General features: G+C 39.2%; 1 protein-coding gene across 2 annotated transcripts in view; it reads left to right on the top strand.

Annotated features, from left to right (window-relative positions):
• NCOA3 (nuclear receptor coactivator 3) overlaps nt 1-27,565 on the top strand; it is a 156,101-nt gene that overhangs the window by 117,798 nt on the left and 10,738 nt on the right. For both annotated transcript variants that reach the window (XM_044986386.1, XM_044986385.1), the window contains exons 6-20: nt 1,877-2,049; nt 4,312-4,412; nt 6,448-6,622; nt 8,672-8,860; nt 9,097-9,198; nt 9,998-10,138; nt 13,147-13,294; nt 14,164-14,552; nt 14,883-15,763; nt 17,504-17,639; nt 19,449-19,643; nt 20,183-20,419; nt 23,927-24,053; nt 24,860-25,031; nt 26,238-26,534. In XM_044986386.1, coding sequence (XP_044842321.1) covers nt 1,877-2,049; nt 4,312-4,412; nt 6,448-6,622; nt 8,672-8,860; nt 9,097-9,198; nt 9,998-10,138; nt 13,147-13,294; nt 14,164-14,552; nt 14,883-15,763; nt 17,504-17,639; nt 19,449-19,643; nt 20,183-20,419; nt 23,927-24,053; nt 24,860-25,031; nt 26,238-26,534 — 3,463 coding nt within the window. The remainder of the gene's footprint in view (nt 1-1,876; nt 2,050-4,311; nt 4,413-6,447; nt 6,623-8,671; nt 8,861-9,096; nt 9,199-9,997; nt 10,139-13,146; nt 13,295-14,163; nt 14,553-14,882; nt 15,764-17,503; nt 17,640-19,448; nt 19,644-20,182; nt 20,420-23,926; nt 24,054-24,859; nt 25,032-26,237; nt 26,535-27,565) is intronic.

The raw sequence follows: 27,565 nt of genomic DNA, 5'->3' as shown, positions 1-27,565 counted from the left end.
AATATTAAAAGAGTTTTGCTATTCATTTATATTCAGATGATAAAATCTTTTAAGGGACTCCCTGCAAGTCCCTCCACACTTACCCTCATGCCAGAAGCTCTGAATGTTCCCCAAAGCCCCCTCTTCCATATGCCAAGGTGCTCTGTGTACCCCATGTTCTCCCCCCTCCCCATGCCATTGACCCCTATTCACCCTCCCCTTGTTAGGGGTTCTTTGTGTGCCCATATCCTTCCCCCATGGCAGATGCTCTGTGTGCACCTCCATTCCCCCTTTTCCTCCCATGCCTGTGACTCTGTGTTTGCCCCCATACCAAAGTCCTGCATTGTCTTCCCCATGCCGGATTCTCTGTGTGCCTCCTCCCTTCCCCTCATGGTAGGGTTTCTGTATTTCCCCCTGTCCTTAGCACACACACCCAGTCCCCATTTTCCCTTCCTCGCATCTAGGGCACTACCAAATTCCCAGCCATGAAAAATGCACCATGGACCGTGAAATCTGGTCTCCCCTCCCTCCCTCTGAAATCTGGTCTTTTGTGTACTTTTACCCTATACTATACAGATTTCACAGGGACCAGCGTTTCTCAAACTGGTAGTCCTGACCCAATGGGCAGTTGTGTGTGTGGGGGGGTGTCGCAAGGTTATTTTAGGGGGAATCGTGGTATTGCCACCCTTACTTCTGTGCTGCTGCCTTCAGAGCTGGGTGGTGGCTGCTGACCAAGGGCCCAGCTCTGAAGGAAGCAGTACAGAAGTAAGGGTGGCAATACCATACCATGCCATCCTTCCTTCTGTGCTGCTGTTGGCAGCAACTCTGCCTTCAGAGCTGGGGGCTCCCAGCCAGCAGCCTCCGCTCTCTGTCCACCCAGCCGAGAAGGCAGTGCAAAAGTAAGGGTGGCAATACCACGATCCCCTAAAATAACCTAGTGACCCTCTTCTCCCCCCCCCACCTCCTTTTGGATCAGGATTCCTACAGTTACAACACCGTGAAATTTCAGATTTAAATAGCTTAAATAATGAAATTTACAATTTTAAAAATCCTATGATCGTGAATTTGGTAGGGCCCTACTCATAGCCATTCCTCCCTCTCCAGGTTTCTGACACAAACCCCTGCTCACTGTTCCCATTTTCCACATTTCCCTGGATCCCTATGCTCCCCTCCCCATCTCCATTGCCCCCTAGATTCCTACTTCCACACCCAGCCGCCTAGGTCCTCCCTGCTACTTGTAAGGCTTTCTTATTTCTGTGATAATCCAAACTACAGGCTGTCCCCATGCAGCCAGTTAAGATGCTGCTTCTGGTATGTGTAGACAGCCACCAGGGGCAGCAGAGAGATTCTTCTGCCTGCAACACCAGTCACTCTGGAACCCCCGATTTTCCTGTGAAATAAGCTTTTCTGGTGGTCTGATCTACCTTAAAATCAATATACTTGTGCCCACTGATATCGAGAACATTTCCTGAAATTCTGGAATTGATGGGTGCAGTGTTCCAAAATTGTGTTACTGACAGAGAAGTGCCATTGAATTAGATGTAAAACTTTGTTTATAGCTTATTGGGCAAGCAAAACGGTGCTGCAGTTTTTTCCACCTTAAAATGCCTATATAGTACAAATACATTAGTTTTGTAATAGTTGGAATTTTCATTACATTCAATAAGAAAATAACTACAACAGTTATTCTTGAAATAATAACCTTGTCATAATCTCTGAAGATACATTCCTTTATATGGTTCTGTAAAAACTTACAGGTGTAAATTGACAAGATGAATGTCCACTAGCTAAATTTATGTGATAAGTGGTATCTGAAATGCATCTAAAATGACAGTGTGATCATAGTTCTTGTTTATGCTGAAATTTATGTACATTAAATGCTGCTTCTTGTTCCTAGTCTGATCTGCAGTGGTGAGAAACGCCGACGTGAGCAGGAAAGCAAATATATTGAGGAGCTAGCTGAGCTGATATCTGCTAATCTGAGTGACATTGACAATTTCAATGTCAAACCAGATAAATGTGCAATTTTAAAGGAAACTGTAAGACAGATCCGGCAGATAAAGGAACAAGGTAAGGATTTCTCTCTTAAATCATAAGGAAGAATATTTGGTTTTCTATCAGGAGGCAGTTTCTCTCCAAAACAATACTTAGTGGCTGAGATAATACAATGGAATTTTCATACAATAGGCCCTGATTTAGGAAAGCATTTAAGCACATGCTTAAATCCATTCTTGTTCAGGGCTTATTCCCTATTCAGCACTTAGCAGATGCTTAATTTTAAGCATGTGCTTAGTGGGACTTAAACATAATGCTTAAAGTTAAGCAAGTGCTTAACACCCTTTATGAATAGGGAAGCTTTCCTGAATCAGGGCCTAAAGTACACCATTTCTTATTAACTTCCTTAAACTACTTACACAAGCAATAAAAGCTTAAAATAGGTCATAAAGCAGTTGTTCTTCAAAACATAGATGGATTAGTTGCCTACTGGAGTAAAGAAATCCATCTATTGCCTATTAATTAAAGGTTCCCTGCCAACTTGGATTATTTGAAACTAATTTATAAAAGAAGCCCAGTTTCTTATTCAGTGCTATGTCCTGAAATTTTAAATTATTTTTTGAAATTCATGTTACATTTTTCTGTCTTTTCTGCTCCTGTTTTGGTGTTTGAGAGCCTTTCTATCAAGGAAAAATAACTGGGGTCCAATACAGTCAGACTGCAACTAGCTGACCATGTAACCCAGAGGTAGGCAACCTATGGCACGCGTGCCGAAGATGGCACACAAGCTGATTTTCAGTGGCACTCACACTGCCCAGGGCCTGGCCACCGGTCCGGGGGGCTCTGCATTTTAATTTAACTTTAAATGAAGCTTCTTAAACATTTTAAAAACCTTATTTACTTTACACACAATAATAGTTTAGTTATATATTATAGCCTTATAGAAAGACACCTTCTAAAAACGTTAAAATGTATTACTGGCACGCAAAACCTTAAATCAGAGCGAATAAATGAAGACTTGGCACACCACTTCTGAAAGGTTGCCAACCCCTGATGTAACCAATTAAAAAGTCCCATTAACTGTACACAAAATGTAATCAGGTGCAGAATAAACTGGGGAAAATATAGAGGAACATCTATTTTGCTAATGTCTTAGTTTTACAGTATGGTTTTTAGGTTTTACTTGTAACAATAGTAGTTTTTTAAACAAATCAGACAAATATAATTGTTAAATTTGCTGTTTCCCCCCATAACCTCTGGTAATTGTGAGGCATGTGCTGGTAGAAGTGACTTCAAAAATATTAGAATAGATTACACATCAGGTATATGCCAGTTCAGTGAGTTTCCACTCAGTAGTAAATTATGTTAGAAGCCTGCTGGAATATATCACACACTTTACCTGGAATGGTAAACTTCCAAATTCTGCTCTGTCTGCCCTGTTGGAACGTGTTTCTACTTTTTAAAGTAGCCTTAATTGCTATTTTAGAAGTACTTTCTCGGTGGCATTATTGCCACTTCATTGTGCACTTCACTGGTTGATAATCTTCCTTTGGTACATTAAACTCCTGTTGTGGTCTGCTTAAACAGCCAGCAGGTGCCACAGTAATAGAGATTACTGCTTGTTTTCCATTACTTTACTGCATGGTTTTATTTTTATTTTTTTTCTCCTTGTAACAAACTTTTACATTTTCTTCAGTATATTTTAGGTTAAAATGCTGAAAAAATGTTTTCATTATTGGCATCAGATATGATTAAATAATCTGCAGAAGGCCAAGTGAGAATTCGTTTCCGGTTTTGTATTTTGATTTGGATCCAAGAACACAATTAAATGAGCAAACCGTACATTCTGCATATTAAATTGGATTACTTTCTAGACTAAAGCCTAAATTAAGCCTTAACATGATTTAAAATGTTTATCTTCCACACGGTTGTACAGGAAGAAGGGAAGAATTAGGAAGCTTTTCATTATATTGAAAAGTTTGTGCTGGCCAGCCAAAAGTGACCAAAGGACACTCATTTCATAAAGCAATCATCTTCCCAATGGAAGAAGTTTTGTCATGGAAACTGTGGTGGTGGTGTGGCAGAATCCAAAATTTGCTAGGTGCTTTCAAAACACACAGGAAGACAATCCCTGCCCAGAAGTTCTACCGTATTAAAAAAAAAAAAAGTGTTGTGCTCCCTCTGTGCATATAATTGTAACATTAAATGGAATCATATAATTACAGCTTCATTGCTTATTCTCAGGTTTCCTGGAATGCAGCACATAACTTCAAAAATATTTCTATGCTTCCAAACACAAAATGGTGCCTTTCTGAAAACTTGTCTTTTTGATTTTAGGAAAAACAGCATCCTGTGATGATGATGTACAGAAGGCTGACGTATCTTCTACAGGTCAAGGGGTTATTGATAAGGATTCATTGGGACCTCTTTTACTACAGGCAAGTGTAAATGATGCCCTGGGACAACCAAATGAGATTTGATATTGCATATTCTTAAGCGATAGATTATGTGACAGGATTACAACACTGAGAAATGCTAGCGTGCAAGGGCAATGGAGAAAATTGTTTTAAAAGGACAAAAAATAAAATCCATCATTGTTTTCTCAACTCTGCTGAAGCAATCTAGAGGATTCAAAATCAGATGGCATTTGGGTTTGCCTTAGCATGCTGTTCTATTTTTGTCGTAGTCCCAATAAATGGCTAATAAGATTACATTGACTAGACTCTGCGTTCAAGTTTTTTTCCCCCTTTTTACCTCAGGAAATGGCCATCAAGGACTTTCGTGGCTTGATGATGGTCTGTAAGACCAAGGGTCTGATTCTGGGAAGCAACCAGCACCTGAATTCCCATTGTCTTAGGAGGAAGTTACAGGTGCAGAATGGTGCTTCTTAGGATCAATTCTAGTATGCCAGTGGTCTCTAACCTTTTTACGTCCAAAATCACTTTTTGAATCTAAGGGCAACCCAGCATCTACCCTGCCCCTTCCCCAAAGCCCCGCCCGCTATCCCCCTCCCCCCCAAATTGCTCACTCTTCTCCACTCTCACTCACTTTCACCAGGCTGGGGTAGGGGTTTGGGAGGGGGTGGGGGCTCTTGGCTGAGCCTGGGGCAGGGGATTGGGGTGCACGAGGGGGTGAGGGGTGCAAGCTCTATGCGGGAGTTTGGGTGCGGGAGGTGGCTCCGGGCTGGGGCAGAGTGTTGGGGTGTCAGGAGGGGGTGCAGGGTGCGGTCTCTGGGAAGGGGGGTGTAGGAGAGGGTATGGGGTGCTGGCTCCAGGAGGGGCTCAGGGATGGGGGTTGGGGAGCAGCCTCCCACCAGGCAGCATTTACCTCCGGCAGCTTCCAGTAGGCGGTGGGTGCAGCGAGGCTAAGGCAGGCTCCCTGCCTACCCTGGCCCCACACCACTCCCGGAAGGGGCCAACGCGCCCGGGGGGGGGGCTGCTGGGGGCACGTAGCTCTGCGCACAACTTCTCTCTGCAAGCACCGTTCCCGCAGCTCTCCCGGCCAATGGGAGCTGAGGGGGCAGTGCTTGCAGGTAGGAGTAGCGCAGGAGAGAGACCCTTGCATCCCCAGGACCACAGAGCTGCGTTTTGCTGACCGCTTCCAGGAGCAGTGTGGGGCCAGGGTAGGCAGGGAGTCTGCCTTAGCAGCAGCCACACTGCACCGCCGAAAAGATCGTCTGGGAGATCCTCTAGGATCAACCAGTCAATCGTGATCGACCAGTTGATGACCACTGCTGTATGCAGTAGATCAGTTTGCTGCTGCCCTCATGAGTTGAGACTCCAAATTACATAAGAATTACATAAGGTAACATTTATTAAGAGTTCTAAAAACCAGGAAACCAGTCCTACTGCTTAGTACACAAAGTAGTTCAGTATGTTGTAGGCTGCTATTTTGAGTCAAGTTTTTGAAGTACTTTCAAAGCTAACTGTTTTAGAGAGATTCTAATGCTGTTTCTGATTTGGGAATGAGTACAGTGGTTTTTAAAAAGTGGATAGTCTCTCTCTCTCTCCTTCCCCCCCCTTTTTTTTTAAATGTTCTTCATTGGTATTGAAAATATATCCTTAAGAAGGCTATTTCTCTCACACTCCACTTCTGCTTCTTAAAGGTCTTGTGGCAAATTTATAATCCTGACTTTGACTTCATTGTATTGTTATAGAAGTTATTGAGATGTCACAGACTCAGTGTCATGTTTCCAGGCTAAAAGAGTTAAAAACCAAATGTTTGATTATCATCATGGTAAGATCAATAGTGGAAGAACAATTGAACAGCGGGTTTCTGATACTTGAAACTTTCCTTACTATGAAAGTTTCTCTTTAACGAAAACTCAAAATTTTAATTCTTTTACTAGAAAAGTTAAGTGATTCTTCTAAACTACAACACTTTATCTCCCACTTACTTTTTTAAATGAACTGTTTTAGCAGGTCTGGAATTTTGTGTGTGTGTTTATAATGTATTGTTGCAATGTATTTTTAGGCATTGGATGGTTTCCTGTTTGTAGTAAATCGAGATGGGAACATTGTATTTGTATCAGAAAATGTCACACAATATCTGCAGTATAAACAAGAGGATTTGGTTAATACAAGTGTCTACAGCATCTTGCATGAAGAGGACCGGAAGGACTTCCTTAAAAACTTACCTAAATCTGCAGGTAATAGGGTCTACACTTAGATTCTCAGACTTCTTTTAAAAAATAAATAAATAAACTCCAAAGTTGTGAACCTTACAAAACAAATCTCTTTCTTATGGTGCAGCTATCACTTGACATGAGTTTTAGGATATGACTCTTATATTAACTTTTAACATTAAATTAATAGGAATATTGCAACATTGATTATGAATTCTTTGCTGTTAGCAGACTAACAGAAGAATGAAAACAAAATTCCATCACCAGGACTACCGTTTAAATTTATATCCTCTTGATCTAAGTATTTAAAATGTTACTTTCAAACTAGAAATTATATAAACAACTAACAGAACTTAGGTGCAGATATTCATGGTGTGTGGGTGTAGCGAACAAGTGCCTAGGTTTATGGAGTTGCATGTTTCTATACTCTGATGAAGTGAAAGAGGGATGGGCATTTGAGGTTGGTTTGCCTGTTTCTAAGGGATTCATTATACATAAAACCTTGAGTCTGTCAGGGAAGTGACTGATTCCATGACCTCTGTGACTTCTGCAGTGGCCAGAGTGACTGACCCCAGGGACAGCCGCACAGGCCGCTACTGGGGCAGTCTTGAGACCCCGCGCCCCCCCCAGCAGCAGCAACGGTCTCGGTCTGTCCTCCCCAGCGCTAGCGTTGCCACTCTCCCCCCATACCAGCTGTGGTCCTGGGCCGTCCCCTGCCGTGGAGCACCCAAGATTTAGTCAGGGGTATAGTACAAGTTATAGATCGGTCACAGGCCCTGAATTATTGTTTACTGTCGTGACCTATCCACGACTTTTACTAAAAATACCTAGGACTAAAACATAGCTTTAATTATACATGGAAAATTTATCCAGAATAAAGTGAAGTGTGACTTTAATATGGATTAACTATTCCTGAATAATTCTGTGTGGACATGCTTATTTTGGAATAAGAGTGCTTTATTCTGAAATTGCTTAATACATTTCAAATAAACTACTTCAGAATAAGGAACTCTTATAATAAGAGGTTTCACTTATGGAGTTAATCAGGAATAACTATTCCAGAATTCCTCATGAAGATAAGCCTTAAAATAATGTTACAGAAGTTCTCTCCACATCCTGATGAAGCTCTGGGAACTGTTAACAATTCAGCTTTGACGTTTCTCTCCCCATTTTGAAACAGAATAATTAGGTTCTTTACAGGGGCGGCTCTACAAATTTGGCCGCCCCAAGCAGTCATGCCCGGGAGGCGCCCCCGAGCCGCGGGCATGACTGCGGAGGGTCCGCTGGTCGCGCGGCTCGGCTGGACCTCCCGCAGCTGCGGGCGGTTCGCTGGTCCGGCGGCTCCGGTTGAGCTGCCGCAGTCATGCCTGGGGGAGGTCCACTGGAGCCGCCGGCCGAGCGTCCCCTCCGCAGTCATGCCTGCGGCAGGTCCGCTGCTCCCGGGGCTCCGGTGGACCTCCCGCAGGCATGACTGCGGCAGGTCCGCCGGCCCAGCCTGCCGCCCCCCCGGGAAAGGGCCGCCCCAGGCGGGTGCTTGCCCCGCTGGGCTCTGGAGCCGGTCCTGGTTCTTTAGACCTTTTGCTTTTCAAGCAGAAGCTGCCTTCCAGAATTGTGTAAATACTGTAATTTTAAGCAAAAAGCTGATTGAATGGTTTCAATCAATATCTCATAACTGTGTTGCTAGACAGCTGAGATTTGAAGTCAGTGAACAAATGGGAGCTACCTGCCGTTTTTTTTTTTTTTTTTTTAACAAGGGAATGACTTTCCACTCCCTTTTGACTGGGGCTGAAAGTACCTCAGAGGGGATGGTGTTCTTTCAACCAGCAGTGAAGAACACTATCCCCAAAATATCAATATGATGACCTTTTAACAAATCTTTTAAAAAAGTTTTAGTATCTGAACTTCAAAAGAGATGAGATCAGGTGTGTGAGATAATATCTTGCCTCACTCACTTTCTCTCTCTCATATCCTGGGACCGACACAGGTACAACAACACTGCATACTTCAAAAATCAGGCAATTAAGAATTAATTTTATTTTAAAGTCTTTGTGAACTTTTATGATTTTCTTTTAGTTAATGGAGTTGCTTGGACCAATGAAACACCTAGACAGAAGAGTCATACGTTTAATTGCCGCATGATGGTAAAAACATCTCACGATCTTTTGGATGATGTGGGCAGCAACCAGGATTCGCGTCAGAGATATGAAACAATGCAGTGTTTTGCTTTATCTCAGCCAAGAGCTATGATGGAAGAAGGGGAAGGTAATTTTTCTACAGGAAAATCCTCTTACTACAGTTATTTACTACTTAATTTATGTTATAAAGCCTGGGGTTTCAGAATTCCATATTTTGAATAATTTAGGCGTTAAATGCAAAATCCTCAAATCTCATCTCCCATATTATGCCTTTATCTTAACATTGCAAGAGTACTGCTCCTTTATAAGAAATGTAATAATAGCATAAATAGAACACAGAGGAAAATAACTCTTTCATTGCAGATTTGCAGTCCTGTATGATTTGTGTGGCACGTCGCATCACTACAATGGAAAGGGTATTTCCAACAAACCCAGAAAGCTTTATTACAAGACATGACCTTTCAGGTGAGAAATCTACTTGAGGTGAAGGTAATGGAAGGTAAAGGCTCTTCTTCCTTGTTGTTTTGTTTTGTATACAGTAAACTGTGACAAATAAGTTTTAATACTTGGAATAACTAGTACTACTTATACTGTTGCCTTTCTTCCTTTAACCAGGTAATATTTCAAATTATTTATATTGCATCTTCCTCTAGAAGTATTCCTAAAGTGTTTATTAATCATATATCAAGTTAATGAAGACTCATTGAGATAATTTCTCCTTTCCTTCTGTAACATCATGAAACCTTTATAGTCTGCTGTGGTATTTAAATTTTAAATATTTAAACACATTATTGGGCAGTTGTTTTTTCTTTCAGATGCCAATCACCTGCGGCTCCTATTGATTTCAGGTGTAGTTCTTTATATCTGCAAACCATGCCCTCGGGGTCTCCTTTCAGTTGCATAAAACCAGGGAATCTCAGAATTGTTATACGCTTTTGAGAATTTTGGCATTAACCTCTGAGTGCCTCGATTTCTTTATATGTAAAAATGATATGGTAATAACTTGCCTTACAGGGGTGTTCAGAATTTATGTTCATAAAGCAGTTTGAGATCTTTGCATGGGAAGCTGTGTGTAAGTGAAAAGATTAGTCACTTAGAAAACGACTTCAGTGCTTAGATTCTACAGTGATGGGTACATTATAAAAACATAATATAGACAATATTTGGTGACTTTTGAAATACTATTCTGTATTTTTAATATTAAGATTATATTTAAAATGACAGAGATTCTATGACTATTTTAAGTTTTTCTTTCCTGTGACAGGTAAACTCGTCAACATAGATACAAACTCATTACGGTCTTCCATGAGACCTGGCTTTGAAGATACAATCCGTCGGTGTATTCAGAGGTTTTTGTGCCATAATGATGGACAGTCCTGGTCAAACAAACGCCACTATCAAGAAGGTAGCTCAGATTGCAGTGTTCAGTATACTGTCTTTCTTGCTAGTTGTGTGTGTGTGTGTGTGAGAGAGAGAGAGAGAACCACTAAACTCTGCTATTGTATATGCTTTTCCAAGTCTTGAACCAGTGGAAAACGCTCTTTCTCGTATTTATAAACTGAAGGATGGTGAGTTTTCCATTAAGGAGTGTCTGGTGTAGCAGCTATCTTGTTCAAGTATGTCAGTTGGTGTTTATGACAGGTTTTATGAAATATACCAGACAAATATTCCTGTAGATTGAATTTATCTGTTTGTCCACAAGATAGGTACAGCAGGAAAGCAGCAGATTAAGCCATGCTTCCTTAATGAGCTGCAGCATGGCTGTACATTGACTTGGAGGGGTCCACTTTTAGCAAAAAAAAAAAAAAAAAAGGGGGGCGGGGGGACAGTAGTTTGTTAGGTTTTGTCAAGAAGGGGGATGTGCCTATTATGAAATAGACTGTGACCTGAAGAAGAGCTCTGTGTGAGTTTCAAAGTTTGTCTCTCATCAACAGAACTTGGTCCAGTAAAAGATATTACCGCACATACTTTGTGTCTCTGCCATCAAGTCATTTTATCTAGTTCTATGAATAGCCCTTAGTTGGTAATGTCTTTTGGTCACGGATTACCTTTGCTCCATTCATATGAGAGCTACAGATGAAAGATCATATTTAAACCTTTTTCCCTCTATGCCAAATAATCTGTTTAATAGATAATTAATTATATAAATATGTTTACCCAGCTTTGTCTGGGGAATTGTCAAAGACATAAACAATTTTAAATAGTTAAATACTAGAGTTGGCTGAAAAAGGGTAATTTTCATCCTTCAGGAAATTCTGAGACTTTGAAATTTTGTTTCATCCCAAACTTGGGACAAAATGTCAAAATCTTGGAATTTTTCATGAGATGACCTTATGGAAACATTTTGTTTTGATTTATATATCACATTATAATTTATAATTTACTATAAAACACAGTCAAAATTAGATGTTTCAACCTTATCAAAATCAACTGTTTAGATAATTTCCAGTTGAAAATTTCTATTAAATCAGTAAGTTTCCATGAAACATTTGAATTTCATCAGATCCCCATTTTTTGATTAAAGTTGTTTTATCGGAAAATTTTTTACTACTCTGATAGATACTAATTATTGCATCACATTTGAGGATGATTTGAAGATTGAAATGTCTAAACCACTTTCTTGGAATCAAGGCAGACCATTGATAAATGCATCAGCAGCTTTAGAGTTCTGACAGATCTGTGCCGTCAGCACAAAAAACTGCAGCAAAAACTATATTCAAATCGCTGACTGAGGAGATATCTGAGCCATTAGCGATTATCTTTGAAAACTCATGGAAGATAGGAGAGATTCCAGAGGTTTGGAAGAGGGCAAATATAGTGCCAATCTATAAAAAGGGGAATAAGGATAATCTGGGGAATTACAGACCAGTCAGTTTAACTTCAGTACCCAGAAAGATAATGGAGTAATAAGCAATCAATTTGGAAACACCTAGAAGATAATAAGGTGATAAGTAACAGTCAATATGGATTTCTCAAGAACAAATCATGTCAAACAAACCTAATAGCTTTCTTTGTCAGGGTAACAAGCCTTGTGGATAGGGGAAGCGGTAGATGTGGTGTATCTTGACTTGAGTAAGGCTTTTGATACTGTCTCACGTGACCTTCTCATAAACAAACCAGGGAAATATAGCCTAGATGGAGCACTATAAGGAAGGTTGGAAAACCATTCCCAGAGAGTGGTTCATAGTAAAGCTGAAAGTGCATATTAAGTGGGGTACCTTAGGGATCGGTCCTGAGTCAGGCTCTGTTCAATATTTTCATCAATGGCTTAGATAATGGCATAGAGAGTACACTTATAAAGTTTGTGGAAAATACCAAGATGGGAGGGGTTGCAAGTGCTTTTGAGGATAGGATTAAAATTCGAAATGGTCTAAAGTAAATAGGATGAAATTCAATAAGGACAAATGCAAAGTATTAAGTTTAGGAAGGAAAAATCAATTGCACACATCAAAATGGGAAATGACTGCTTAGGAAGGAATACTTCAGAAAGGGACCTGGGGGTTATAGTGGATCACAAGCTAAATGAGTCAACAGTGTACCACTGTGTTGCAAAAAAATTGAACATCATTCTGGGATGTAGTAGCAGGAGAATTGTAAGCAAGACATGTCAAATAATTCTTCCACTCTACTCTGGGCTGTCAAGATCTCAACTGGAGTATTGTGTCCAGTTCTGGGCACCCCATTTCAGGAAAGATGTGACAAACTGGAGAAAGTCCAGAGAAGAGCAACAAAAATGAGTAATGTCTAGAAAACATGACCTGCAAGGAAAGATTGAAAATATTGGGTTTAATTAGTTTGGAGAAGAGAAGACTGAGGGGGGCATTCTTCAGGTAAAGAAAAGGTTGTTACAAGGAGGAGGGTGAAAAATTGTTCATTAATCTCTGAGGATAGGACAAGAAACAATGGGCTTAAATTACAGCAAGAGAGGTTTAGGTTGGACATTAGGAAAAACTTCCTAACTCTCAGGGTAGTTAAGCACTGGAAGAAATGGCCTAGGGATATTTTGGAACCCCTATCATTGGAGATTTTAAAGAGGAGGTTAGACAAACACCTGTTAGGGATGGTCTAGATAATACTTAGTCCTGCCTTGAGTTCAGGGGACCACACTAGATGACCTGTTGAGGTCCCTTCCAGTCCTATACTTCTATGATTCTATATTTTGATTTGCTCTCTCTCCCCTTCCCCCCCACCCCCCCATTAGTCTTTGGGAACTGTAGCAGTATGTTCCAAGTCTTGGGATACCCATCCTGTATCATGTCTGTTTTATGTCTGTTTTTTAATCTAGTTTTTTCAGCGTATTAATCTGATGAGTATTTTGTTCAACAATTATAGTTAAGCTTACATAAATTACTTGGTCTTTGGAATCTGAAATACAAGCAGATTACCGCTGTGCAATTGTATTTTTCCTCACAGCTTATATACAAGGCCATGCTGAAACTCCACTGTATCGGTTCTCCTTAGCAGATGGTACTATAGTGACAGCACAAACAAAGAGTAAACTGTTACGAAATCCAGGAACTAATGACCGTCATGGATTTGTCTCCACCCACTTCCTTCAAAGGTGAAATTAACAATGTTCATCTGTCAGATTTAAATATTGTAGCTTTTTAAAAACATACATTTTTATTGATATTTGATGCTATATAACAGGAGTGGCCAAACTTACTGATCTTCCAAGCTGCATACAATAATCTTAATTTTAACTATAAAAGAGCTGAAGCCACAGTTTGGCCACCTCTGCTATATAAAGATTTGTTTAACCAAAATAAACAACATAAAACAGCACAAAACAATATAGTAAGCACACATGAAAAATTGTCACACTCGAATAAAATTGCTGTTTTAGATTTCACCTACAATAGGTTTATATATGTAAGAAACAAAAACCAAACAAGTTTTTTAAAGCAGGTCTTGTTTTACTATCATAAACCCAGTCTACTATCATAATAGCTAATTGGTAATTTTCCCTCTGGGTCATTATTTTATCCATTCACTTTCCTCTATAATGTATACTTTTAATAATAAAGCTTGGATAGATAGAAAGACCCAATTAAACACTTTATCATCTTTGCCACTTTCTTTCTGGAGATCAATTTAAAGACAAAGAAATGAACTGGTAAAATATACCATACATCTCTCAAAAAGTAAAAAGTCTGACTTTGCCTTAAATAGTACTTCCTGTGATTTGTCCCTGTTGATTGCAAGATTAATTGAAAGGCACTTTGGAAGTAGTCTGTGGCTGTCACTGCAGAAATGCTCCCAGCTGCTGGTCAATGAGCAGCTGAGATTGTTTATGGCAATATTAAAGTGTTTCTTCTGTGACAAGTGGAATGGTGTCATTCGTTGACTTGGAGAAGAAAGTGATACTTGATTCCTATAAAGTTTTAAATGTTTTTCTTGGGGTGGGGTGGCGGGATGCTGAATTTGCAGAGAACAGAATGGATATCGACCAAATCCCAATCCAGTGGGACAAAACATCAGAGCATCTACAGCTGGAAGCACAAATTCTGTTGGTGCTATTATGAACATGTCACCAGGTCAAAGCATGCCAATGCAGAACAGAAACTATGGCATGGGAGATCCCAGTGCGATGGGACAGATGAGCGGCATTAGATACATAGGTCCTGGTAATATTGGACCCATCAATTCTGGACCAGGAATGCAGTCCTCTCCTTATCAGAACAACAATTATGGGTTAACTATGAGTAGTCCACCACATGGTAGTCCCAGCTTGACTTCCAGCCAACAGAACTTAATGATTTCTCCTAGGAATCGTGGGAGTCCAAAAATGGGTTCACACCAGTTTTCTCCAGTTGCAGGTATTTATTTTCTGTATAAAATTTTCTCTAGGGTTTGCTTTTTGCCCCTTTTTATCTTAATTTTTTGTTCTTTTTTATATATCATGTTCTTATAACATCTGAACTACTATACCTTAAGTGTAAAATACCTAATTTTATGATGAGGATATATTTAAAGGTACAGTAATTAATGCTACAGTATTTCTTGTTTCTGCTATCTGTATTTCAGTTCTTAATGTGCATGCTTAAATAGAGTTATTCAGTATGTAATGGTTACCTGGCAAGTAAAATCAAATGTAGATATGATTGCTTCTGTTACGTAATAACTGTAACATAATAACTTTGATACAGGTATGCACTCCCCAATGGGATCTGCTAGCAACACTGGCAACAACAGCTTCTCTAGCAGTTCCCTTAGTGCCCTTCAAGCCATTAGCGAGGGGGTTGGAACTTCTCTTCTATCAACGCTTTCCTCACCGGGTCCAAAATTGGATAATTCCCCAAATATGAATATAGCTCAGCAAAATAAAATGGGCAACCAAGACTCAAAGAGTCCTCCTGGCTTGTATTGTGAACAAAGTCAAGTGGAGAGTTCTATGTGCCAGTCAAACAACAGGGAACTCCTTACTGACAAAGACAGTAAAGAAGGAAATCTGGAAGGGTCTGAGAGTCAGAGGGGACCAAATGAAAGCAAAGGTCATAAAAAGCTCCTTCAGTTACTCACATGCTCCTCAGATGAGAGAGGGCATTCTACGTTGTCAAACTCACCATTGGACTCTGGTTGTAAAGAATCTTCTACCAATGTTACAAGTCCCTCAGGAGTCTCCTCTTCTACATCTGGAGGAGTCTCTTCTTCATCAAACATGCATGGGTCCCTGCTACAAGAAAAGCACAGGATTTTGCATAAATTGTTACAGAATGGTAATTCTCCAGCAGAAGTAGCAAAGATCACAGCTGAAGCTACTGGTAAAGATACCTACCATGACTCCAGCAATACAGCCCCCTGTGTTGAAGGAGCTATCAAACAGGAACAACTGAGTCCTAAGAAGAAGGAAAACAATGCTCTACTCAGATACCTACTAGACAAGGATGATATAAAGGATCCACTTTCAAAAGAGATGAAACCTAAGGTAGAAGGTCTGGATAATAAAATGGGACACTGCAGTAGTTCCACTATTCCTACTTCAAGTCAAGAAAAAGAGATTAAAATAAAAACAGAACCTTCTGAAGAGGTAGAGTATTTAACCTTGTACAGGAATTTTGTTGTTGAACTCACCAATATTTTTCTTATTAGAGTTAACAACCAAAAAGTAGACCATTCAATTTTTGTGTATAATTATTTCCAAGACAGTACTGAGTAACCACAGCATAAAAACATATGTTTAGTTTTATGATAGTTAACAAAGTACATTTAACTTGAACAACAGTATATATTGTAATAAAATGTGCTATACTGGAGTTGTTTGAATAATATTAGTGTTGAGCTATCAAACAAGGCAAAGTATATTTAGTGTATTTTATTTAAAATTTAATCTTTAAAATTGGCAATTTTTACATAGCATATATTTATTTTCATGGGTCATTTGGAAATGGAGCTGCCAGCTGACTCAATAAATTAGTTGTGGGTGCTACAGTAGGAAGTAAAACAGAACGAACATAAGTGGAAACGGTCCATTTTCTAGATGCAATTCGGTTTTAAAATGTGGGGTGCTAGTTTCTCACACTGGATTTACACAGAGGTGGTTCTGGTGACATTTCCCTTGATTATATTGATGTAAATGTGAGAATAATGCCAGTGAATCCGGTAAAGAACGTCTATAACTGAATATATATTATGTGACTTGTGGTTTTCAGTATTTTAGATTTTTTTTTTTTTTTTAATCTTTGGGAAGTTGGGGAGGAAGTGCCATCAAACAACTTGAGTTACATGTACATACAATAGCCAAAGCTGATTCTTTAAATTGTTCTGTACAGGCAGACCCCTGTGCCTTAATGGAGACCCATTTTTCTTCAAATATTACTTCTTATCTCAATTTAAAACACTGTTTGAAAATGTTCAGCTGTGTTTAAATATATCTGAATAGATGCTTTCATAATCGAAAACAGCTGAATTTAGGCCCGTGATCCTGCAACTGCTCTGCCTGGGCTGGCTCCTTATTGAAGTCAGTGGTGCTCTTCGTAGGCACAGGGGCCTTGTAAAGTTCTTCAGGGAAGGACTGTGTATTTTTGTACAGTGCCTAGCACATTTTGGGAACTACTGCAATATAAATAATGTTGATTATTCGTAGGGCGGTTTTTCAATAATCATCTGGAGTTTTCTGTACCATATAGGAAGACAATTACCAACTGCTATGTAGTTTATATATACATGTGCTCTTTAAATCTCTGAGAATTATGGAACACTTTCATGGTGAGGTTATCATCTAGCAAACAGATCTATTTTGTTCAAACTATGTGATTCAGGGATAAATTTTCAAAGAATAGTAGCCAGGCAGTTACCCTGCAAAAGATGTGCCTAATTTGCACATGTGGTTACTGTGATTATGTGCACAAATTATCAATTCGGTGCACTGGTATTGGCACGTACAATTATAATAATTGTGACTACGAATTAAAGTCATGCCTGTAGTGCTTTGCTTTACCATTCAAACTTTTGAGACTAATACGGAGAAGTTTCTAAAATTTGAGATGCTAAAAATATTTGCATTCAGGTTAATTTTTTGTGTAACTACTTTTTGCCTGAAGTTTTGCTTTTCCAAAATCCACAAAGCAAAGTGCATTAACCAAATAGTTGAATGATATCTGAAGAATACTTTGGAAGTCAGCATTAAGTCCTGAAATGTCGTAACTGAACTAAAGTGTTTGACTGCATATGTTGCTAAGGGTTGTTAAGACTTGTGAGGGGCTAAATGGAATGTTAAAGGATGAACAATGTGAGAGTAGTATTTTGTTTGGTTTTTTTTTCCTTTTAGATGAGTGGAGACTTGGATAATTTGGATGCAATACTGGGTGATCTGACTAGTTCTGATTTTTACAATAATGCTATGTCTACAAATGGGAGTAGTCTTGGAACTAAGCAAACATTATTTCAAGGAAATGCCCCATTGGGTAAGGAAGTTCACTTAATTCCACTTTTCTGTAAAGTTAGGGGCTATTGTGTGATTTGCTTTCAATGTAATGTACATTTAACTCCTTCTTTGCTTGGTGAATGTTTTGTTTCTGATTTGCTAGGAAATCAGTCTACAGGAATAAGTGATATATGCAGGGCTAGTTATCCATTGGTACATTGTGTTTATATAATTAGCGTGAAGAAGTATTATGAAATATCAGAGGACATTGAAAATCCCTTTTCAGCCAGCATCTGATTTTTACTAAATTTTAAAAATTGATACAGAGCTGTGTATCTGAATTGTGGGCCTTGCCAATGGCATGTCCAGACTCTAGCATTAGAAAGAGCAGTCTCAAGAGCTTTGTATGCTCTACAGATGTTGAGTAAAGTTAACTTCTCTTCACTTCCCACCTCATAGTCCTCTTTGCACTTCTCTAATGTTCCAAAGACAGTGGGAAAATATATTGTTATGAATTGGGGCAATTGCAGATTAAAAGAAGTAACTAAATCCTTGCAGCTGGCCAGGGAAAGGCTGAGGGATGAGTGGCAAGCTTCTGATTTGCCACTGCTCTCCCAGATACCTTTAGGCCTGCAACATCTAATGCAGGGTTTCTCAAACAGGGGTTGCCGCTTGTGTAGGGAAAGCCCCTGGCAGGCTGGGCCAATGTGTGTACCTGCCCCGTCCGCAGGTCTGACTGATCGCAGCTCCCATTGGCCTGGGCTCCGGGCCAATGGGAGCCGCGATCGGCCAGACCTGCGGATGGGGCAGGTACACGCACTGGCCCGGCCCGCCAAGGGCTTTCCCTGCACAAGCGGTGACCCTTGTTTGAGAAACCCTGATCTAATGACTAATACTTTTATTTCTAAAGGACTGGCCATCCTTACCAGTAGAGGGAGTAGGAGGGAGAGTTAATGTTACATGTGGGATGCCATCATTACCACCATCACTGTGTTCTACATCTGTCTCAGTGCATAGATACTATAGTGATAAGCACATTACAAAAGCTTAAAACAGATATCTCCTGGCAAGTAAGTTTACTCCTATGGCTAGTAGATGTCTAGTACATTTTTCAAGCTCTCCTGAGTAGTGTTGGAGATAACCAGTTTTCATACTGGAGGTGGACCTTGTGGGTCTTTGTTTGCTTTGAGGCAATAATTTGTACATTTTGATGTATGTAACTGGTCTATATATCAAGGGCAAACCAAAGAGTAGGAACCAGTATGGGTTTTGATAGAGCAAGATGGTTCCAGGTATTACACATTAGGATGAGGGTATGTAGCAAAAGAGATGTAACCTGAAAGTGAATAAGGCTGGAGAGCCCAATGGGATTAAGATGCTTGAGAGAATTGTAACTTTCTAAGGGTGAGGAATAGAACCTTGCTTTCAGTTAAGATTATTAAGAGAGGTGAGTTGTACACTTACTTTGGAAGGACAGTACTTTCCAGACACACACCAAGTTTTGTGAGAATATACTATGGATAAAATAAGAACCGAAGACCAACACCAATATATCAAGAGGCATACACAGTGCTCATGAAATTTGCAATACCGTATATGCCAGGAGAACACCTAGACAAAGAGTCCTAGGTTGTAATTTAAAATGTTTGATCATATTACACCTAGGGTCCAAGGACTTGTTTGGCTTATCTGCAGGGACAAACACCTAAAACAAAATAGTCATTCATGGCTTGTTAAATGTGTAGTGTAGGTGCTCAAAAATAGATATAACTTGTATAAATCATCAGTAGGGCATTCTATTTCTTGTTTAAAGATGTACAATTGAAAGCATCTTTTAATTTTTTAACAGGTATAAGAAGTCCCCAATCTGTGCAGACTACCCGTCCTCCTTTCAACAGAGCCATGTCTTTAGACAGCCCAATACCTGTGGGTTCAAGCCCTCCAGTGAGGAGTGTCAATGCATTCTCCATGTTACAAAAGCAAAACATCATGGGTGGGAGTCCAAGAATGATTGAGAACCAGGAAAATTTTGGATCAAACATGGGTTTGTTGATTTACATACAAACAGATCTCATTATAATTGAAAATATTGTAAAATTTTAATGTGTTGAAATTAGTTAAAACCCTGAATGTATAAGAATGAGGCATGTTAATCTTTAATATTTACCATCTAAATCATTAAACTGATTTCAAGTAACTATTATAGTCCATAGCTGGAGTTATTAGGTTATAGCTGTATCCCAGCCATGTGTTCTACTGGGACTTTATTTTAGCTGAATTAATCAAAAATAATAATGTTTCGAAATACTGAAGTGTCTTTTTAATGTGTGGTTGACAAGATCAGTTTGTGAGAGCAGCCAGTCAAAAAAATTTGTTAATATTCTTAATTTTGGCTAAATTAATATGCTTGGAAGAAGTAATGAAGCATGCCATGGCCAGATTTAATAGGAGTTCAGTAATCTGTTCTCTGCTCATTGGCTGTTGTCACTGTAATTAGGGAGAAAATAGAAATGGTTCCAATAACAAAACTTATCATATATTCTATAGGAGAAATAATCTTTTATATGCTCTTCATTGTACTAGGTGGACCCAACAGAAATATGGCTATGAATCAGCATCCAGCAGGAGACTGGGTTTTGCCAAGCTCTAAGGTTAACAGACTGGAACCTACAAATTCTGGTTCAATGGTGAGACCAGGACCAGACTATAACCCATCGCTTCCCAGACCTACAGTGGGTGGCTCCATGCCTGGTTTGCCCATCCGATCTAATAGCATACCTGGTACGAGACCAGTGCTACAACAGCAAATGATTCATATGAGTAAGTTCTTTACATTTGTATAAACCTATTTAATAAAATGCATAGTTGTTTGTTGATCAGGCATTCAGAATAAAGAGCCTTTTAATTTCAGTATCTGGATTTACATCCAAAGACAATTAATTCCTTGAGGCAAGCTCCATATTTTCCTCTTGTGCTTGCAAAGTGCCAGGCACACTGTAGAAAGTTCCTTAATCTTAATGATAATGAATAATTTCAGACTAAGGAATTCCATATTATTTAATTATTTGTCCGTATGTTTGCTTATATTTCCAATTGGAAGTGTTATTTTTCCTATCATGCCTCTCACCCCAAACAAACACAAACAAACAAACAAACAAAAAAAGAGTATTAATATATTGATAATCTATATATTCTTCTTGGAAATGGCTTCTACATATTCCCGCCTGTGAAATGCAGAGTTCTAGGAACCGCTCTATAGTTAGCAGCAGTGGCTCCAGGCACCAGCGCTCCAAGCGTTTGCCTGGGGCGGCAAGTCGCAGGGGGTGCCCTGCCGGTCCCTGCGAGGGTGGCAGGCAGGCTGCCTTTGGCGGCTTGCCAGCGGGAGGGCTGCAGGTCCCACAAATTCGGCGGCGGGTATGCTGAAGCCGCGGGACCGGCGGACCTCCCGCAGGCAAGCCGCTGAAGGCAGCCTGCCTGCTGTGCTTGGGGCGGCAAAAAAGCTAGAGCTGCCCCTGATAGTTAGCTGCAGGTGTAGGGACTCTGTATCAGGAGTTTTAGGAAATCTAGTTTAAAAGAAAAAAAACCTTTTAATTAGTAATAGTTATTGGTGGTAATATTGGTTTTACTAGAATGTAGATAGCTTTTTAGGTTGTCAAAGGTAGTTGTAAAAAACTTTTTTTTTTTTTTTAAATTTCTGCACAATCATGCAGTTAGATTCTTGGACCTACTATGGCTCTTTTCTGAGGTGTTATGTCTCATATAGAACCTAAAGACCTATATTAGAGAGACCGGATTTAAATGGCGATCTCATGCCCTTTTGTCATCCTAAAACTAGCTGATCCAAGAAGAAATCATTTACAGTGTTCAGAAGATGCTTCTTTAAACTTGACCCATATTGTTGCTTGACCACTTGGTATCTGAACCTTTCATCACTGTTTTCCACAGGGCAGAATTGTCCTGCATTTGCATCCAGATTTTGATTAAAAAAAAAAAAATAGTAGGGTCTGAGTTTCATGTGAACAAGACTATCAGTGCCCTGTTTTTCTTTTTAAAACATGATGCTCATATGAGAGAAATGAAGCTTCATGCCTAAAATGTTGAGTAGGCCTTAACTTTTAATTGAGATAGAACTCAACCATTAAAGAAATCTTCCGTGCTTTTTTTTTGGGATCAGTGTAAAGGAAATGCCATTTCCATATAGCACCTTTCAAAGTCAATTGGACTGGACCCTCAAACTTGTTATACTTTGGCGAAGGTTGCGGTACCCAAGGGTCTGAGGGCTCACTTTACCAGGGCTAAGGCAGGATCAATGGCATTTCTCTAACATTTCCATCACAGAAATCTACTGCCTGAAGTTTCTCAGCCCTACTGTCTCAACTTGGCATAGGGATGTGATGCTCAATTTGGGAAGACAGTTCTGCAATTCATGTCTGTTAATTAGAACTCCGGACAGGCCGGCTGGGGTATATATCCAGCGCCATAGTGGCGCCACTCCAGGGGGCGCCAGCCGGCCCGCCGGAGTTGCTAGGGTAAAAATGTTCCGAAGAGCCATGCACGCGCGGCGCGCACACCTACATGGAATGCATAGGAGCAATCACTCGAAGAAGAATATGTAAAATACTGCTGAGTTTTGGGAAAAGTAATGCTTGTTGGGACAGCAGAAATACCTCCACACTGCACTGTGTGTTTGGAGATGTTAAATGGTGATGTGATCCCCAGCCGGCTTAGTTCTTTCTGTTAAAAAACAGAATTCAATGGGAGTAGGACTTCTGGTAAGAGGGAAAAGTGAATGGATAAGGCAGAGGCAACACACTCAAATAACCAGTTGCTGATAAGTAACTTATTTTGCACTTGTCTTTAGAATGTCACGTGTGTTCAGGTCACTATTACAGTGCATGATTGATAGTGTCCTGACTTCACTGGCAAGATGAGCGGGGTGGATAAATTTTTTTTTTAATTAATAAAAATCTTTTTTAAATGTAAATATGTTTTTAATTTAAATTGAATACAGGTTATTGTAATAAAATCTAAACTATTTAAAATTAAATTTGTAATTATGACAATCTGTGTTAAGGCCTAAACTTTTATAATCTATTAAAATAATTTAAATTAATTATATGATAATATTAAGCAGTACTTGCTTGTTACCAAATTTTAAAGAAAGTCAAACCACTGATGTGCTAAACCAGCTTTTGACAGCAGTAGCCTCTTCTACTGGTGCAGAGAAAATATTTTCTTAAATTCAACTAGTTCAGTTCAATATTAGCTCAAACTTAAGAAACCAAATGGGAGTTGCAAAAGCAGGAAAGCTTGTTATCCTTTTCAGTCTAGGAATAGAATCTGGGTCTGAGAGGATGAGGTCTACTAGTTCTAAAATCTTGAAGGTCATGGTAACTAGAAACAATCAGTTTTGTTAACTAGCTACAGATAATACTTCCTTTGGTTAATAAATCAGTTTTAAATGCCAAACATATTTTGATATACTTCTTGATAAATTTTTTTCTCATGTATCAGCATATTTAATGTAGTTTTATTTAACTAATAAAAATACCATTTTAAAATACTGGTTTTTTTGCATTTTAATTGAATTTTAATTTTCATCCAGCTAGAGCTCGACATAAATCACAAATAAAAAAATTAGTATTTTTGTAGATAAATGAATAATTCACCATTTTCTACCATAATAAAATGTAAATATTAAAAATCTGAATAAATGTAAATTAAACTAGATAATTGCTTACATAAGTGTGCTTAGATATAGTGTATTCTCCTGGTTAGCAAAAAGTAGTACCAAATTTAGTGTAAAGGCTAGATTTAGTTGCAAATCAACATGTTTTAATGGTTACCAACCAGTGACAGTTAACGTTTCTGTAGGAAAATAACTAAAAAGTATAAATGCAAAACAAGATTAAAATTGATTATTTAAAATAAGGTTTCCTGCTTGCTGATTTAAATCATGAATAAAATTGGGGATTTAAATCTCTTTGATTTAAATGAACCCACCCTGAAAAATCATTTTTGAATTATATAAGGTTACCGCATTCATATTTTTCCCATTTGAGGTGTTGTGGGACTGATACTAGAAATCAAAATCATATCCTGTAGAGAGCAATAGCTCTAGTCCTTCATATCCTGTGTGTGTGTGTGTGTGTGTGTGTGTACATACTCTTTAAAGTATTTAGTTCTAATTAGTCTGTTAACCTATTGAAGTTACCAGTATAACACACAATAATCTATAGCATCACAAACTTGTATTTCACATGTAAAGCAGGATGTTAAATTTTACCTTTGTTTTCAAAAAATAATAAAATTAATTTTACTTCATAGGGCCTACTGAGATTAATATGGGTATGGGAGGTAATCCTTATGGGCAAACAGGACCATCTAACCAGCCAGGATCATGGCCTGATAGCATGCTGTCCATGGAGCAAGGACCTCGAGGTTCACAAAACAGGTAGGGTTTAGAATAGGCGATGAAAGCTGCATAGTTTGTATATGACTGATCACTGCTGTAAGAAGAGTTTAAAAATCGGAATAGTATTTGTTCTAAGATATGATTTTCTGAACCCCTTCAGTGCTTCCAGAGCCCTTTGTTCCATGAGCAGTGGGCGCCAACCGACAGAGAAGATTCATCAAAAAATGGGCCTGTGCCCTAACAGAACACTAACACCACCACCAGTACGGCATACAGCCGATGTTAAAATAACCTGGTTTAACAGCTTTGAGGCTAATTTTCAGCTTTGTTTTAATTGTTTTAAATACATTTTTATAAACACATACATGATGATATAATATGAAAATATGTGGCAGTGCCACATGAGAAGTTCCTAGAAGTGAACTTTGAAAGTTCTTTTCTAACTCTGAAAATTTCTCATCTCTCTTGCTATCATGGATTCATAAACTGGTAATAGTTGGATTTGATAGGTCTTTTCCATTTTAGTGCAGGCAGTAGTGGATTTGGGAGTAAAGACTTCAGGCTTGTCTACATTAGCAGTTCATGGCAAGCTAGGGTGTAAATCTACCCTGCGCTAGCCTGCTACCTCAGCTTGCCATGAACTATGTATTTGTGTAGACAAGCCCTTAGTTTCTGTTTCCAGCTCTGCTGCTGTGATATTGTCCATGTCTGTTAACCTTTATGCCTTAGTTAACCCTTCTGTAATATGGGTAATACTTACCATTTCTGTAAAGTTGTTTGCTATCTTCAGGTGATATATGCTACATGTTTTTATAATTAATGGTTTTTAACTTGTTGCTTTATAGACAATTAGTTAGAAGTTCTTTGGATGATTTCTTATGTCCGCCTCCTAACATGGAAGGCCAGAGTGATGAAAGGGCTCTTTTAGATCAGCTGCACACCTTGCTGAGTAATGCAGATGTCACAGGACTGGAGGAAATTGACAGAGCATTAGGAATTCCTGATCTTGTAAATCAAGTAAGTAACCAAGAGATTTTTAACCATTTATTTTCCTGCTTCCTGTATGATCTTGGCACTTGGAAAGTGAATGAAAAAATCATAACATCTCAACCTTTTAAAATCTGCTTCAGGCATCCCTCTTTGATGAAAAATACTGACCAGTATTCATTAAACTTTATACCAAAAGAACTTGTAGTATTTTTTGAAAAACATAATACAGGTAAGAAGGTGCCATTTTAGCATAACAGACATGTATATATTCCAATTCCTGACTTCTTATAATATTTTATTAACATAAACAATTTGATATTACTATTCCTGTTAGCACTGCAGAAGTAGCACAGGTGTGGGAGAGTGAACTGGATTCTTGTGATTCATGCATCATCTACAAAGCTCAGATTGCAGAATACTTTACTGGCAATGATGTGCAAGTACAAAAGGACTCAATATGGCTTTCAGATCCCAGACTGAGTTTGCATGGCTGGCTGTTAAAAAATATAAAATAAAATATTTTTAAAAATCATGTAGAATGAGCACACTTGATCTGGAAATCATTCAGAAACAGAACCCTGTACTGTCCTTTTTACAATGTCATTCTTCCAAGTAAAACTACAAAGGCACAGGCACCGACTTTCTAAAGTGCTGGGGGAGGTGTTCAAACCTCAGGCCCTGCCCCCACTCCACCTCTGCCCTGCCTCTTCCTGCTCAGTTCCGCCCCCTCCCGAGTGCACGGCATCCTCGCTCCCTCCTCCCTCCCACTGCAAAACAGCTGATTGCGGCGGGCAGGAGGTGTAGGGAGGCAGAGTGAGGCGCTGATCTGCAGGGCCTGCCGGTGAGTGGGAGGCACTGGGTTTGTGGGGGAGCCAGTATGGGGGTTCATTTTTTACCCGTGGTTGCTCCAGGGCTGGAGCACCCACAGAGTCAGCGCCTATGCCAAAAGGAGCAGCTTTTGAAACAATTCTGTACATTAGGCTCTTCAAAATCGTTTTGAAAGGTCATTATTTATTAACTATAATCATCGCTTCAGACAGATAAGACTGCAGAAAGTGAAAACCAAGGCAAATAGCATTCTACAAATGCCACTTTTCTGTTTGACAGTGGTCACCGTCTTTCTAGCTGGACCATTTGCTGCATTAATTTTATAATTACTTCAGCATTTACTACTTCTGACAATATTTAAAACGACACTATTCTTATTTGCAGTATATTCTTTGTCTGTTAAAGGGGCAAACTTTGGAACCGAAGCAAGATTCATTTCAAGGTCAGGAATCTGCAGTTATGATTGACCAGAAGCCTCCATTATATGGTCAGCCCTATCAGGGTCAAGGGGCAGCACTGTCAGGAGGTTTTACTAACATGCAGGGACAACAGCAATCCTTTAATTCAATGATGAATCAGATGAGCCAACAGAGTAATTTTCCGCTGCAAAGTATGCATCCTAGAGCAAATCTAATGAGACCCCGAACCAATACACCAAAGCAGCTCAGAATGCAACTCCAGCAGAGGCTTCAGGGGCAGCAGGTAATCTTTGCTTGTTTACACTTTTGTCTTACTCCAAAGGATAGAAAACTTTGTTGCAGTGAAGAGAGAGGTAAAGTGAATTATGTTGCTTCAGAAGAATAAAGGGAACATAGAAATTGCCATACCAGTTCACATGAGGGGTGTCTAGTCAACCATCCTGTCTGACAGTGGGCAGTACTAGATGCTTTAGACTCTAGAATAGTGGTTCTCAAACTGGGGTTCACGAAGTGTTACAGGGGTTCTCAGGAAAAAATTCCCCAATGGTGGACAGAGCTGTCCTTAGGTATCCCTGGCAGCCCGGAGCCCATGAACTTCCAAGAGCTAAGCAGATCAAAGCAAGCATATCTATCACACTGAGGAGATTTAAACTTCAAGACTCCTTATAAGAAATGGAAAGGGAGGTGGATATTTTTGGCTCTTTTTAAAATTAAATAGGCAGCTAGTATTGTTTTTAAAATTATGATGAAGAACAGGTTTAAGCTTTGTTGCAACGTGCGTTGTTTGCCTGGATTGCTCAAGACCTGAATGTTTATATAGGAGGAACTCTGAGTTGGCTTCTTAAATACCTTCATGCTGTTTCACATCTGATACTCCTTGATGAAACATAGGAGCCTTGTCTTATAACAGGCTTATTCAAAGTGATAGAAGCTACAAAAGAGATCTTGGAAGAGTGTTGCTGTTTTCATAATGTAATAAAAATACTGTAATGATAAATAATTAATAATAAATAGTGTGTAATAAGCATGTCATAAAAACAAATTTTATATTTCCAAGATCACTGCTTTTCTAATTTATACTCAGGTAAAGGAGAAAATGCCTGGAAATATTCATTTTTAGGACGGGGTTCGTGAGAATTGACATTTTAGTGAAAGGGGTTCACAAGTTGTTAAAGTTTGGGAATCATTGCTCTAGAAGAAGGTGCAAGAACCTCAGTTTGGTCAACTATTGAATAAGTTGCCCATAGGAGAGCTCTTCCTAGAACCTCCCAGTTATAGGTTGGTTTGGCCCTAGAGTACAAAGGTTTATATTGC

Source organism: Mauremys mutica, chromosome 13, assembly GCF_020497125.1.
Source record: "Mauremys mutica isolate MM-2020 ecotype Southern chromosome 13, ASM2049712v1, whole genome shotgun sequence".
In the NCBI taxonomy this organism is placed as follows: domain Eukaryota; kingdom Metazoa; phylum Chordata; order Testudines; family Geoemydidae; genus Mauremys; species Mauremys mutica.
This window is presented reverse-complemented; position numbering and strand designations above follow the sequence as displayed.